This window comes from Bos taurus, chromosome 18 (assembly GCF_002263795.3).
Source record: "Bos taurus isolate L1 Dominette 01449 registration number 42190680 breed Hereford chromosome 18, ARS-UCD2.0, whole genome shotgun sequence".
Taxonomy (NCBI): domain Eukaryota; kingdom Metazoa; phylum Chordata; class Mammalia; order Artiodactyla; family Bovidae; genus Bos; species Bos taurus.
The window spans coordinates 56,942,791-56,955,072 of record NC_037345.1 but is presented as its reverse complement, the minus strand read 5'-3'; the positions used below and the strand labels follow the sequence as shown (position 1 = coordinate 56,955,072).

The following is a 12,282-nucleotide window of genomic DNA, read 5'->3' as shown; positions in this document are numbered from 1 at the left end:
GCTGAGGTAGACATTATTCATATCAGTTGGACTTATTACCCAATGACTTTCCCAAAAGCTTCCATTTCCATCCCACCTCTCCCATCTGATCACCACACCCATTTCCCAACACGCGGCCACACACACCCTCAGGGCTCCAGCTCATCACCATTCAGTTGCTTCCCCACCTGGGCCAGATCCTTGAACTACCCCCCATTCTCCTCCTGATCGCAAGCTCAAGTTCAAAGACACCTCTTCAAATCTTCCCTGGACACCTCCATGGCTTCCTGAATCCCCATTACTTATCACGTTCTCACGTGGCTCCCCAATCTTCCTGCATCCCTGCCTATTTCCACGGCCCATGTTTATTTCCATATACATGTGAATCTTCAAGTCTTGAAGTCCCCCTGGTCCCACTAGCTCCCCTGGGGCTCCCACCTCCATGTCGCCCCTTCTCCAGGAGTTAACACCCCTCTGTGCATACACACGCTTCTCCTGGCAACGCAGGGGACGCTAGGAGAGGTAAGAAGAGAGATTTAGCGTGTCAGTGGAAACACAGAAAATTGAGGGGGAAAGACAGAGATACAGAGAAAAAGATAAACAGGCAAAGGATGCTGAGACAGAAGCAGACAGACAAGAGATGGAGGCACCGCCACCACCGCCAAGGAGAGAGATGGACAGACAGAGACATGGAAGAGGGGGACCAGGAGGGTCAAGAGCCCTGGTATCCGGCCAGAGGTGGATGGACAATCAAAGCACAGTCAGAGAGGGACAAAGGGAAGTTATTGATGAAGCCGCCCGTCCGCCTGCCCGGAAGAGAGCTTGAGAAATGGAGGTGCCAGGAGCATGGCACAGGGTGCTGGGGGCGGACAAAGCCCGATTGTTCGAAGGCCTTTTCCCCATAGCGCCTGGCTCTGCACCTCAGCCTGGGGCCGGGGTGGGGACCGGCTTGGTGACACATGCTCTCTTGCTGGTTGGCTTGCTCTGTCTTGCGGGGACACGGAGGCTCTTGAACACCCACAGAGGCAACTTAAGGGCAGGTGGGTGAATCACCCCAACCCCACTGAACCCTTGCCGCCTGGTGGCCCGTGCCCCGGGGCACTGATGGCCTGCAGGCCCCAGAGCGCTCACAGGAGTGGTGGGAGGCCCGAAGGCCGGGGGTACTGCGTGCTTGCCAGGGACACAGGCCTTCTGGGGTCCTCCCAACCTGTCGTGCTCTAGGACCTAGAAGTCTAGGAACTGAGGACAAGCTCCCGCCCTTCCTGCCTTTAGATCCAGGTGTACAGACTTCCGGCCCCTTTCTCCCTGGAGGTCCAGAATTCTCAGCCCCCAGCCCCTCCTCCCTCAGACCCGGGGGTCCAGACCCCCAGCCCCTCCTTCCTTGACCTGGGAGTCGGGGAGTCGCCCCCCTTGTGCACTCAGGCACCTGCACCCCCTCCCTTGAACCAGGGATCAGGGGTCAGCAGGAGCAGTGTGGTGGGGGTGGGAGGAATGCGTGTGGGAGGCCCGGAGGAGGAAAGGGCGGGGCCGCCTCCTGCTCCAGGGGCCCGGGGCGGCAGGGGTTAAAAGGAAGCATGGGAGCATCTGAGGACAGGACGGGCCTCTTCCAGGCAGGCCAGGGTGCTGGGGTGTCTGTCCGCCAGGCCCTGGGCGCCCACATTCTCTGCTTTCGGCCCTCTATCTCTGCCTGCCTCTGCTTTCAGCGTGCCTTCTCTCTGCCCAGCTCCCTGCTCTTCTGACTCTCCCTGTCCATCCATCCGCTCGGGACACCTCCTGTCCCTGCCCCAACCCAAGAACCGGCCCATCCCACCCCCCGCACCCCCGCAGCCGGCCCCAGCAGAAGCCCCAGGTGTGGAGGCGAGTGACAGGTAAGCTCAGAGCCAAGGGGAGGGGGAGAAACCCCAGGGCAAGGGAAGAGCTTCAGGGGCCCTCCGTCCTGTTACTGAGCAGGCGAACCAGAGCCAAGAGGAGAAACAGAACGAGTGTAGAAACATAAGGAGAAGTGCAGGGTGAGCAGCAGGTCCTGGGGCCTCGCTGGCATCCCCGCCTTCGTGGGACCCTCAGATGGAAGGCATGGGTTGGGAAGATAAGGAACCAGGAGGCTAAATGGGAAGGACGGAAGCCAAGGATCAGGAGAGCATGCCAGCCGGGGAGGATGGGGAGGGAGGAGCCTGGGCGAACCCTGAGGCTGGGACTAATGCAGGATTTGGCTTCCCTTCTCAGGAATGGCCGTGAAGATGCTGGTCATAGCACTGGTTCTGGTCGCTGCAGGTGGGCAAAAGGGTGGTGGTGTGAGGGAGTCAGCTTGGGCGGGGGGTGGGGGGTGGCTGATGGGGAAGAGATTGGAATTGGGAATGGGGACACATACGGGTATGCTGGGGAGGGGGTTTAGAATGAGGAAGCCATTGGGGAGTTTAAGTTAGGGATGAGGGATGCAGGTGGGGAAGGGGTGGGAGGTGGGCTTCAAGATGGGGAAGAGGTTGAGGTTGGTTTGGGACATGGGGAAACTGGTAGGAGGTGGGTTTAAAGATGGGCTTCCCAGGTGGCCGCTAGTGGTAGAGAACCTGCCTGCCAATGCAGGAGACATAAGAGACACAGCTTTGGTCCCTGGGTCAGGAAGACCCCCTGGAAGAGGGCGGGGCAACCCACTCCAGTATTCTCGCCTGGAGAATCCCAAGGACAGAGGAGCCTGGTGTGCTATATAGTCCATGGGGTTGCAAAGAGTCAGACAGGACTGAAGTGGCTTAGCAGGCACGCATAGGTTTAAAGACAGGAGAGTTTAAGGATGGGTTTGGCTCTGGCGTTAGGGATGGGGATGAAGTTGATGATCAAGGCAGCAATGGGGTTCAGCTTGGGGGGGTGTAGCCGACACCTCCAGACCTCCCCTCTCACTCAGACCCTCCCTCAGCCCAAGCGGAGGAGAAGGACAAGGTACTCCACGGTGGCCCCTGTGAGCAGACGTCTCACCCCTACCAAGCTGCCCTCTACACGGCGGGCCACCTGCTCTGCGGAGGCGTCCTCATTCACCCGCTGTGGGTCCTCACCGCTGCCCACTGCAAAAAACCGTGAGTGTCCCCGCTGCCGCTAGGCCCTGCGGGTTTCGTGCAGAACTGCATGGCTCCCACGTCGTAACGCCGTCTGATAACCAGGCTCAACTGGCCAGTATTTAATTGAGTACCGTATCCGTGCCAGGCAGTGTTTGGGGCCCTGGGGGGTGCAGAGCAGTGAGGAAAACAAGCAAAACTGCTGCTTTAATAAACCGACCTTCTACATGGGGAAGGAGGATCTTACCGGGCCCTGTAGGGAAGAGTGGATTTAACTCCAAGTGCAGGGGGAAGCCGCGTAGGGTTTTCATCAGCGAAGCAGCAAGTTCCGGTTTACGTTTTTAAGAGCACTCTGGAAAGGGCTTCCCAGGTGGCGCTAGTGGTAAAGAACCCCCCTGCCAGTGCAGGAGATGTAAGAGACATGGGTTCGACCCCTGGCTCAGAAACATCCCCTGGAGAAGGAAATGTAAACCCATTCCAGCATTCATTCCTGGAGAATCCCATGGACGGAGGAGCCTGGAGGGCTACAGACCGTGGACTCGCAAGAGTCAGACACGACTTAGCAACTAAACAACCACAGGTCCAGGACCAATCCTCAGGGCGCTAATAACCAGTAGCTGGAGTAACAACAGCCTCCATTTTTTTTCAGTGCTAACTATGGGCCATGTGTCTAGTTAGGCACCTGGAATCCCTCACAGTGAAAGAAAGTGAAGTCGTTCAGTCGTGTCCGACTCTTTGCAAGCCCATGGACTGTAGCCTACCAGGCTCCTCTGTCCACGGAATTTAGTTTTCCAGGCAAGAATACTGGAGTGGGTTGCCATTTCCTTCTCCAGGGGATCTTCCCGACCCAGGGATCACACCTGGGTCTCCCACATTGCCGCCAGACGCTTTACCATCTAAGCCATCAGGGAAGCCCAGTAACAGACTTTTTAGACCCATTTTGTAGATGTCGAAGCTGAAGCTCAGAGAAGTAACAAGTGATAAACCAAGAGGTGTCATGCCCCAGTGGCGTCAGGGGAAGACCTCAGTAGAGGTCTCCCCTTGCAGGGTCAGGGACTCAAGGACCTCCAGGGTGGTCTCCCCCAAACACAGGGAAACCTGGCATCACTCTCACCATCCTCATTCATTCATTCAGTGCACATTGACCAAGGGCGCCCATGAATGGTAGATTTGAGCTGGGCCGTGGGGACTCAGCAAAGACCCAGCGAGCTGCCCAGAGTCTCTGCCCTTTGGAACGCAGGAGTAGACAGGCACCGGAAGACAGCTGTTGAATCCTTGGAGGGGGCAGGCGGGGGTGGGGGTGGGGGGTGCGGGGGAGAAATATATAATCACAAATTACTCTAAGTCCAATGAAAGGGAAAAACAGGGGTGGCTCCATGAGAGAAAAGAGCAGAAGTACCTGCTTTAGACTGAAGACGGTATCAGGAAGGACTTTCTGATGAGATGAAATTTAAGCTGAGGCCCAGAAAATGAATGAGAAAGGGGAACCAAATGAAGAAGCAGGCTGAGCATCCAGGGCAGAGGAAATAGAAGGCCCAAAGACCCGAGGTGGCAACAGTCTGAAGAGTTCTAAGGAAAATGGTTCACTGAGGGTCAGAGAATAGTGGGATTAGGCACGTGAGCTTTATTCCGAGGGTAATAGGGAACTACAGAAAGTTTCTGAGCAAGGGAGCAACACTTTGATCCATTTCACAAATATTTATTCAATGTCTGTCATAGGCCAGACACTGGTCTAGGTGCTAAGGAGGATATATCTGACTAAAACAAAAATCTCATCTTTTTTTAAAGTAATATATATTTTTTATTTTTGGCCATACTGAGTCCTCATTGCTGCGCAAGTGAGAGCTACTTTCTAGCTGCTGTGGGAAGGCTTCTCACTGATATCATTTCTGTTGTTGCAGAGCACAGGCTGTAGCGTGTGAGGGCTTCAGATGCTTCAGATGTTAGTTGTGGCTATGGGCTCAGTAGTTGTGGTGCATGGGCTTGGTTGCCCCACAGCATGTAGGATCTTCCCAGACCAGGGATTGAACCCGTGTCCCCTGCACTGGCAGATGAATTGTTAACCACTGGACCACCAGGGAAGTCTGAATATTTGCACTGTGATTGAGTTTCCAGGGAAGGCCGCACTGAGAAGGTGACATGTGAAGGAGGTGAGGGAGTGAGGCATGCAGGTATCTGGGAGAAAGAGCTGCTGGCAGGTGGAACAACCAGTGCAAAGGTCCTGGGGTGAAAGGATGACTATTGTGTTCAAGGAAAGGCCGGGAAGCCTGTGTGGCTGGAGCAGAAAGAGAAGGAGAGTGGGACACGGCTGACGGATAATGGGGACAGATTGTGCAGAGCTTTATGGACCACAGTGGGAATTTTGGCTTTTACTCTGAGCAAGATGGGAGTCATGGGAGGGTGCTGAGCACAGGAAGTACACGGCTGGCTTGTATTGTTAAAATAGCCCTGGCTGCTTTGTAGAAGACAGAGAGGACTAAAGGTAGAAACCAGGAGTCCAGTGAGGCTGCAGTCCAGGTAAGAGATTACTGTGGCTCAGACCAAGATGGTAGCAATGGGGGAGGAGAGAAGTGGTCAGATTCTGGATATGCTTCGGAGAGACAAAAGGATTTCTGGACAGCTTGGATATGAAGCAACACATAAAGGGTCGCGAATAGCCTCCGGGGTTATTCTGAAAGGATGGAGTTGTCATTTGCTGAGCTGGGAAGCCCACGAGGCAAGCGGCAGGCCAGATGTTTCATGGTGCACCAGGTTACCCCATCTCCCACCGTAGGCGCCCCGCCCCGGAGTCTCCGCTGCAGTCCAAAGGGCTTCAGGCGAGACCCCGCCCTTTCCTTTCCCAGGAATCTGCAGGTCTTCCTGGGGAAGCACAACCTTCAGCAAAGGGAGTTTTTCCAGGAGGAGAGCTCTGTCATCCGGACCGTGGCCCACCCGGGCTACAATGCCGCCACCCACGACCAGGACATCATGCTGCTGCGTCTGTCACGGCCGCCCAGGCTCTCCGACCACATCCAGCCTCTGGCCCTGGAAAGAGACTGCTCAGCCAACCACACCAGCTGCCACATCCTAGGCTGGGGCAAGATGGCAGATGGTCAGTAAGGGGAGAATGATGTGGTGACCCGTCATCACTGGGTGATGGGTCATGGTGGGGGGAGGTGGTTCACGGTGAGAGTCAGTGGGAGAGTGAATTAGTGGGTGAAAATTCAATGGGGAGGGAGGGCAAATACGAGAGCTGGGCTAAAAGTGAACAGCCAGAGAAGAGCGCAGACCAACAGCTGGTTGAAACGGAGTTGTGGGACATGACATGAAGGGTCAATGAACAGGGAAGGTCACTGCGGAGATATCAATCAGGAAGGGGGCCAATTGTCAAAAAGGACTGATCAGGATGATCAAGAAAGGATAAACGGAGGAGGGACTAATGGAAGAAGAGAGATCAATAAAGCAGGGAAGCCAGCTGAAGGATGTGGATCAAGAAAGCGAACAGTGTAGAGAAAGCTGATGGTGGAGGAACCAATTGAGAAGAGTCAAAGGTCAAGAGGGGTCAGTAGATAAAGGACTAGAGGCAAAAAGAAACCCAATAGATCAGCAGGAACCATGGAGGGTGGGCCTGTGAGTGAAGAGCCAAAAAAGAAGGGGGAATCAATAGGGGAACACGAGGCCATTTAGGAAACAACCAATGAGGGAGCACAGCTTTGGATGAAGGGCCAATAGGGAGGGAGAACCAATGAGGAAAGACGGGACCAGTTAGGAAAGGCACACAGTCAAGTGGTGACCAATCAGGATGGGCCAATGGGAAAACAGGTCCAGTGAAGGAGGACGGGATATAACAGAGGAGCGACTAATAGAGGAAGAGAATACTGAAGAAGGTGGGACCAGTGGAAAAGTGACAAGTGGAGGCGGGACCTAAGAGAAAGGAAAAACCAATAGGAAATGAAGACTGAACTGTAGTGCTGGAGAAGACTCTTAAAAATACCTTGGGCTGCAAGGAGATCAAACCAGTCAATTCTAAAGGCAATCAATCCTGAACATTCATTGGAAGGACTGATGCTGAAGCTGAAGCTCCCATACTTTCGCCACCTGATGCGAAGAACTGACTCACTGAAAAAGACCCTGATGCTGGGAAAGGCTGAAGGCAGGAGAAGAAGGGGACGACAGAGGATGAGATGGTTGGATGGCATCTCTAGCTCAATGCACATGAGTTTGAGCATGCTCCGGGAGTTGGTGATGGACAGGGAAGCCTGGCGTGCTGCAGTCTATGGGGTTGCAAATAGTCAGACATGACTGAGCGACTAACCTGACTAAGAGAAGGGGTAATTAATGAGGAAGACAGGCCAATGGGAGGGAAGAGTGATGGGAAGAAGGACCAATCAGGAGTCAGTTAGTGGAAGTGGGTGTTGAGAATGAGTGACAAACAGGAATAATGGAACCAGTGGGAAATAGGAATCATTAGGGGAGGGAGGATTTATAGATGTTGGAGGATCAGTGAGAAGGGTGGACTGTGAAGTGATCATGGCCCATCTCTCTTTGCAGGTGAATACCCCGACACCATCCAGTGTGCGTACGTCCACCTGGTGTCCCGTGAGAAGTGTGATCATGCCTACCCTGGCCAGATCACCCAAAATATGGTGTGTGCCGGGGATGAGAAGCATGGGAAGGACTCCTGCCAGGTGAGGACGCCGGGACCCATCGGCTACACAGCCAAGGAGGTAGACAGGCAGGAAGAGACAGACACATAGCCCAAATGGAAGGGACAGACACACATAGAGTCAGGTTGGGTGAGAATCAGAGGCATGGAAAGAGAGAGAGATTCAATTCCATACACAGAAACACAGACAGGGACAGGCAGAGACAAAGAGCCGATTAGCAGAGACAGGAAGTGCAGAGACAAGGATGGAGATGAAGAGATCAAGAACCAGAGAGATACAGTCAGGAGGCAGATGGTGCCAGGAGACTGTCCCTCCTCTAACAGAGCCCCCACCGTCCTGCTTGGAAATAGCCAAGCTGTGCAGAAGGGAGACCCTAGCCAGGGAGCAAAGGGGCCCCATCCTCTCTCCCAAATACCTTTAACTTGGGTTCCTGCCACGTCGTCCATTGGATCTCTCCTTCCGGTGCCCAAACTGACCCCTCTGCATTGGAGGATCTGCAGAGACCAGCCAAGAGGGAGAAGGAGACAAAGCTAGAGAAAGGTGATGCCCAGTGAGTTGGATGCAAGGAAAGGGCAGGAAGAGAAGCCGCATTTCTGAGACTGTCCGTCCTCCCTTTAGAGATGTCTGTGTTTCTGAGTCTCCCTCAGTCTCTATTCCCCTGACTGTGGCTTTGTGTCTGTCTCTCTTTCTTTGTATATGAGTCATTCTCTCCATCTGAGTATCTTCACCCCCTCTCTACATGTCTCTCTGTGTCTCCTTCTGTTTTTCTTTTTTTTTTTAGAGTAGGTTTTTAAAGTTATTTATTTGTTTATGGTTGCCCTGGGTCTTCGTTGGGGCTTTCTCTAGTTGCGGTGAGCGGGGGCTGCTCTCTCGTTGTGGATGGGCTTTTTATTGTGGTGGCTTCTCTCATGGTGGAGCACGGACTCTGGGCACGCGGGCTTCAGGAGTGGCGGCACGCAGGCTCACTAGTGGCAGCAGAGCCTTAGCGGCTCCGTGGCACATGGACTCCTGCCAGAACAGGGATCGCACCCACCTCCCCTGCACAGGCGGATTCCCGGTCCACTGCACCCCAGGGAAGTCGCCGTCTCTTTTTCTTTCTCCTGTGGGTCTGTGTCTGACTCTCTCCCCCTCTTCACCCACAGGGCGACTCCGGGGGTCCACTGGTATGTGGCGACCGCCTCCGAGGCCTCGTGTCCTGGGGTAACGTCCCCTGCGGCTCCAAGGAGAAGCCGGGCGTCTACACTGACGTCTGCAGATACGGTCACTGGATCCAAAGAGTCATTCAGGCCAACTGATCCTGATCTGTGACCTCCACCTCTTGACCTCTTCCCCTCCTCCTGCCCACACCCGACCCTAATGCTTAATAAAAAGCCGTGACACCACAGTGCAGACCCTTCCTGATTCTACCCCAGCCCCACCCTCTCATCGCTAGGTGTGATGGTGGACACGGGCTAAGGTCTTACCCCTGCCGCTAACAGAATACACACAATTCCCTTCCAGTGATCTCCTCCTCCCTTGATGACCCCATGGGCTCAATTTCTTCCTACAGAGAAGTGGTCTCTTGTCTGGCCAGAGTCGAGTTGGGGGGTCCCAGCTCCCCTACTTGCTAGCCATGTACCCACAGGAACTGCCCTCCTTCACTGTGTAGGTTTTCTCCTCTGTAAAAATGAAGATAAGAATCATACATGCCTCATAAGGCAGTGGCTGTGGTGGGGGAGATTGAAGGTTGTAAAAGTGTGAAACACAAGCAACAGTGCCTGGCACACCCACGTGAACAATAAAAGAGTGAATTTTATTATTTGTGGTGCTTTTTGCTTTTATTCCTCATCTGCCTCTCTGAGGCTCGGATATCCTTAGTCCTCTTTCACAACCCAACTTGATCTTCCTCCCCCTCAGGGAAGATGCCCTTGATTCCTCCACCTTGTACCAGCCCTGCCCGAAGGTGGATTTCTTCACTAAACTCCCCTTGTAGCAGCATCAGCAGGGAGATGAGAGGGCTGGGAGGCCACTGTGAGTGGGTAAGACTAATGGGAGAGTAGAGGGGAGGAGAGCGCAGGGACCAGATCCCAAAGGACCCCAGACCCCAGGTTGGGAGTCTGGGGCTTCTCCTGAGGTAGCGGGGAGCCATGGAAAGAGTGTGAGTACGAGCAGCTCTGGGACCAGGTGCAGGATGGGCCAGAAGGGAGAGATGATGCGGGGTGAGCAGGGGCTGGGGCTAGGAGGGCTGGAGAAGAGAGGCTGAATTTGAGTACACCATATGGAGGTGCTTGGGTCAGGAGCATTCTCAGGATGCTAATGACCTGTAGAAAAATCTGCAGGTGGAGAGGGGCGGTGAGAACTTCCGATGTATCCTCGACATGGTAAATTATCCAGGATGGTGGGGGCTAGGGTTTGAGGCTGGAGAAGTGGGTGATGGGGCTGGGAATGTAGGTCAGTGGAAGATGGCGCTGGGTCCTGAGTGCCAGGCCGAAGAACTTGACCTTGATCCTGAGGGCCTTGAGAAAAGGACAGACAGGATCGGAGGCAGATATGTGAAAGATCGCGCTGCAGTCCAGTTGAGGAGAGAGGAGGGGGATGGGCAGGGAAGTGGAGAGACCAGAGACGCAGCCCCCAAATGAGGGGAGCAGACAGAACCGGGTAAAGACCCAGGCTTGCATGTGCCTGCTGGGCTTCTTCCACCCACATGCACTGCGCACGACCCCACGTTGATGTTCACGCCCTGTCCTCAGAAAGACCTTCCTCACTTAGTCCCACTGCACGAGCTCTGAGAGACAAAAGGCCATCTAAGCCAGCAATCCTCCCGGGAAGCTGAACGGAGCAGTAAGCGGGTCCCCAGAGAAAGGGAGACGAGGGTCCAACATGGGGAGCTGAAGTTTGGAGCAGAAGTAAGAATCAGAGGGAGGGTCAGAGACCACGGTCCATTTGCTTCACCAACATGAATGGCAACCTTAGTTTTGCCCTGCAGAGTAGAATGATGTCAGAAATCATCACAGAGTGTCCATTCCAGACTGTCTCTAGATCCTAAAGATCTTTAGAGCTGAGAAAAAAACACACTTAGATGTCTCAAGAACCAAAGGAAGGTGAAATTTTATCAAGGCAAAATTTGAAATTAGCACAACATGGTAAATCAACTCTACTTCAATAATAAATTAAAATGCAAAAAAGAAGTCCCCACAAACCAAAGCAAACAAAAAAAACCCTTTCTGGAATTTGGAATTAAAAAAGGTGAGTGAGCTAAGCTTAAGAGACTAAGAAAGAAGTAGCATGCAGGGTTTGTCACATTAATGCATGAAATATTCATTGCAATAGGCAAAATAAGCCTCAGACTCTTATGTTTTGACTTTTTTTTTTTTTTTCCCTACACACTAAAACCAACCTCGGGGCTCTAAATCCTCCCAGTCAACGGGTTCTGGATTATAGAGGTGAACAAGACAGCTCAGGTTTTGCCCTCAAGGAATGTGAGCTCTGCAAAAGCAGCATCTCCAGATGTCCTTGTCTGTTTTTGTTCACAGAGAGACCTGAGTTGGCACACAGTAGGTGCTCAGAAAGTAGGTGTCGGATGAGTCCTTGGCTCTTACATCCTAGCAGAGACAGAGACTTGGAGACACAGTTAAAGGCAGATGCAGAGAGCTGGGGGGCAGACCGAAAGAAGAGCCTGGATGGTAAGAGGTCAGGAGAGGCAGCCCCGGATGGCCCGGAACCAGGGAGGGAGTAGGCACCCTTTGGGTCCCCACCCAGTGCCCCATTTTCTGAGGGGCCAGGAGCCACCCACCCCTTCTCCCAGCCTCTTGGCTTCCTTCCCCATTGGCAGGTGGCCCTGCCCAACTCTCGCCCACACCTGGCTGTGCACGGCAGTCTGTGGAAGTCACCTGCGGGGGCCCCTAGACCAGATCCCTGCCCCTTTCTGCCCCCAAAGCACCAGGTCCTGGATGTGGGTCAGGAGGAGGTGTTGAGGGGGTCCCTCGGCAACGTAGCCAGAGTCTTCCTGGCCCCAAATGGACAGCAAGGGAGACAGAGGGTCAGAGACATGTGGAGATGCATGCACTCAATGACAGAGAGAGAGAGGGGGAAGGAGGAAGAAGGGGAAGAAGAAGATGAAGAAGATGCAGAGACAGAAATAGAGATAGGAGACAGGGAAGGGTAGGGTCAGAAAAGAGAGAGGTAACAGAAAAGATACAGAAAGAGACCCAGGGTGTGGAGAAAGAGAGGTTAATTGAGAAGCACAGAAACACACAAAACGGCATGAACAAATTTTGGAGGTGATGGATACATTTGTTATCCTGGTTGGGGTGGTGGTTGGATGAATGCGAGTCAGAACGCATCACGTTGTACATATTGAACATGAGCATTTTATTGTAGCTCAGTCATACCTCAATAAAGCTGTACGAAATAAAGCAGAAAGAGACACCGGTTGGGCGCCTTAATACTGAAAGAGACTCAGAAAGATTCCAAGGCCAGCGGAACACAGAGAGAAGCCTAGAGCAGAGGGAGGCGGGCAGGGGAAGCCGAACGAGATAAGGCACAGGGAAGACGGAAAACCGAGCCCAGCGCGCCTCCGAGCGGGCGAGGCGCTGGGATTGAGGCTCGGGGAGGCCCCGGGGCCAGAACTCTGG

At 53.7% G+C, this 12,282-nt stretch overlaps 1 protein-coding gene across 4 annotated transcripts; it reads left to right on the top strand.

The window, feature by feature from the left end:
- The first annotated feature begins 793 nt into the window (after window positions 1-793).
- KLK6 (kallikrein related peptidase 6) lies at window positions 794-9,464 on the top strand. Of its 4 annotated transcripts, none has more exons than XM_005219306.5 (7): window positions 794-1,019; window positions 1,683-1,847; window positions 2,203-2,250; window positions 2,888-3,044; window positions 5,867-6,114; window positions 7,554-7,690; window positions 8,812-9,464. In XM_005219306.5, exons 1-7 carry the CDS (start codon window positions 809-811, stop codon window positions 8,962-8,964), a joined length of 1,119 nt encoding a protein of 372 aa, XP_005219363.2. In that variant the 5' UTR covers window positions 794-808; the 3' UTR covers window positions 8,965-9,464. The 4 variants fall into 4 exon arrangements, with proteins under 4 accessions (XP_005219363.2, XP_010813366.1, XP_010813367.1 ...); XM_010815064.4 differs by having other exon boundaries at window positions 888-1,019; window positions 2,876-3,044; XM_010815065.4 differs by having other exon boundaries at window positions 931-1,019; window positions 1,703-1,847; window positions 2,876-3,044.
- Window positions 9,465-12,282: the final 2,818 nt, after the last annotated feature.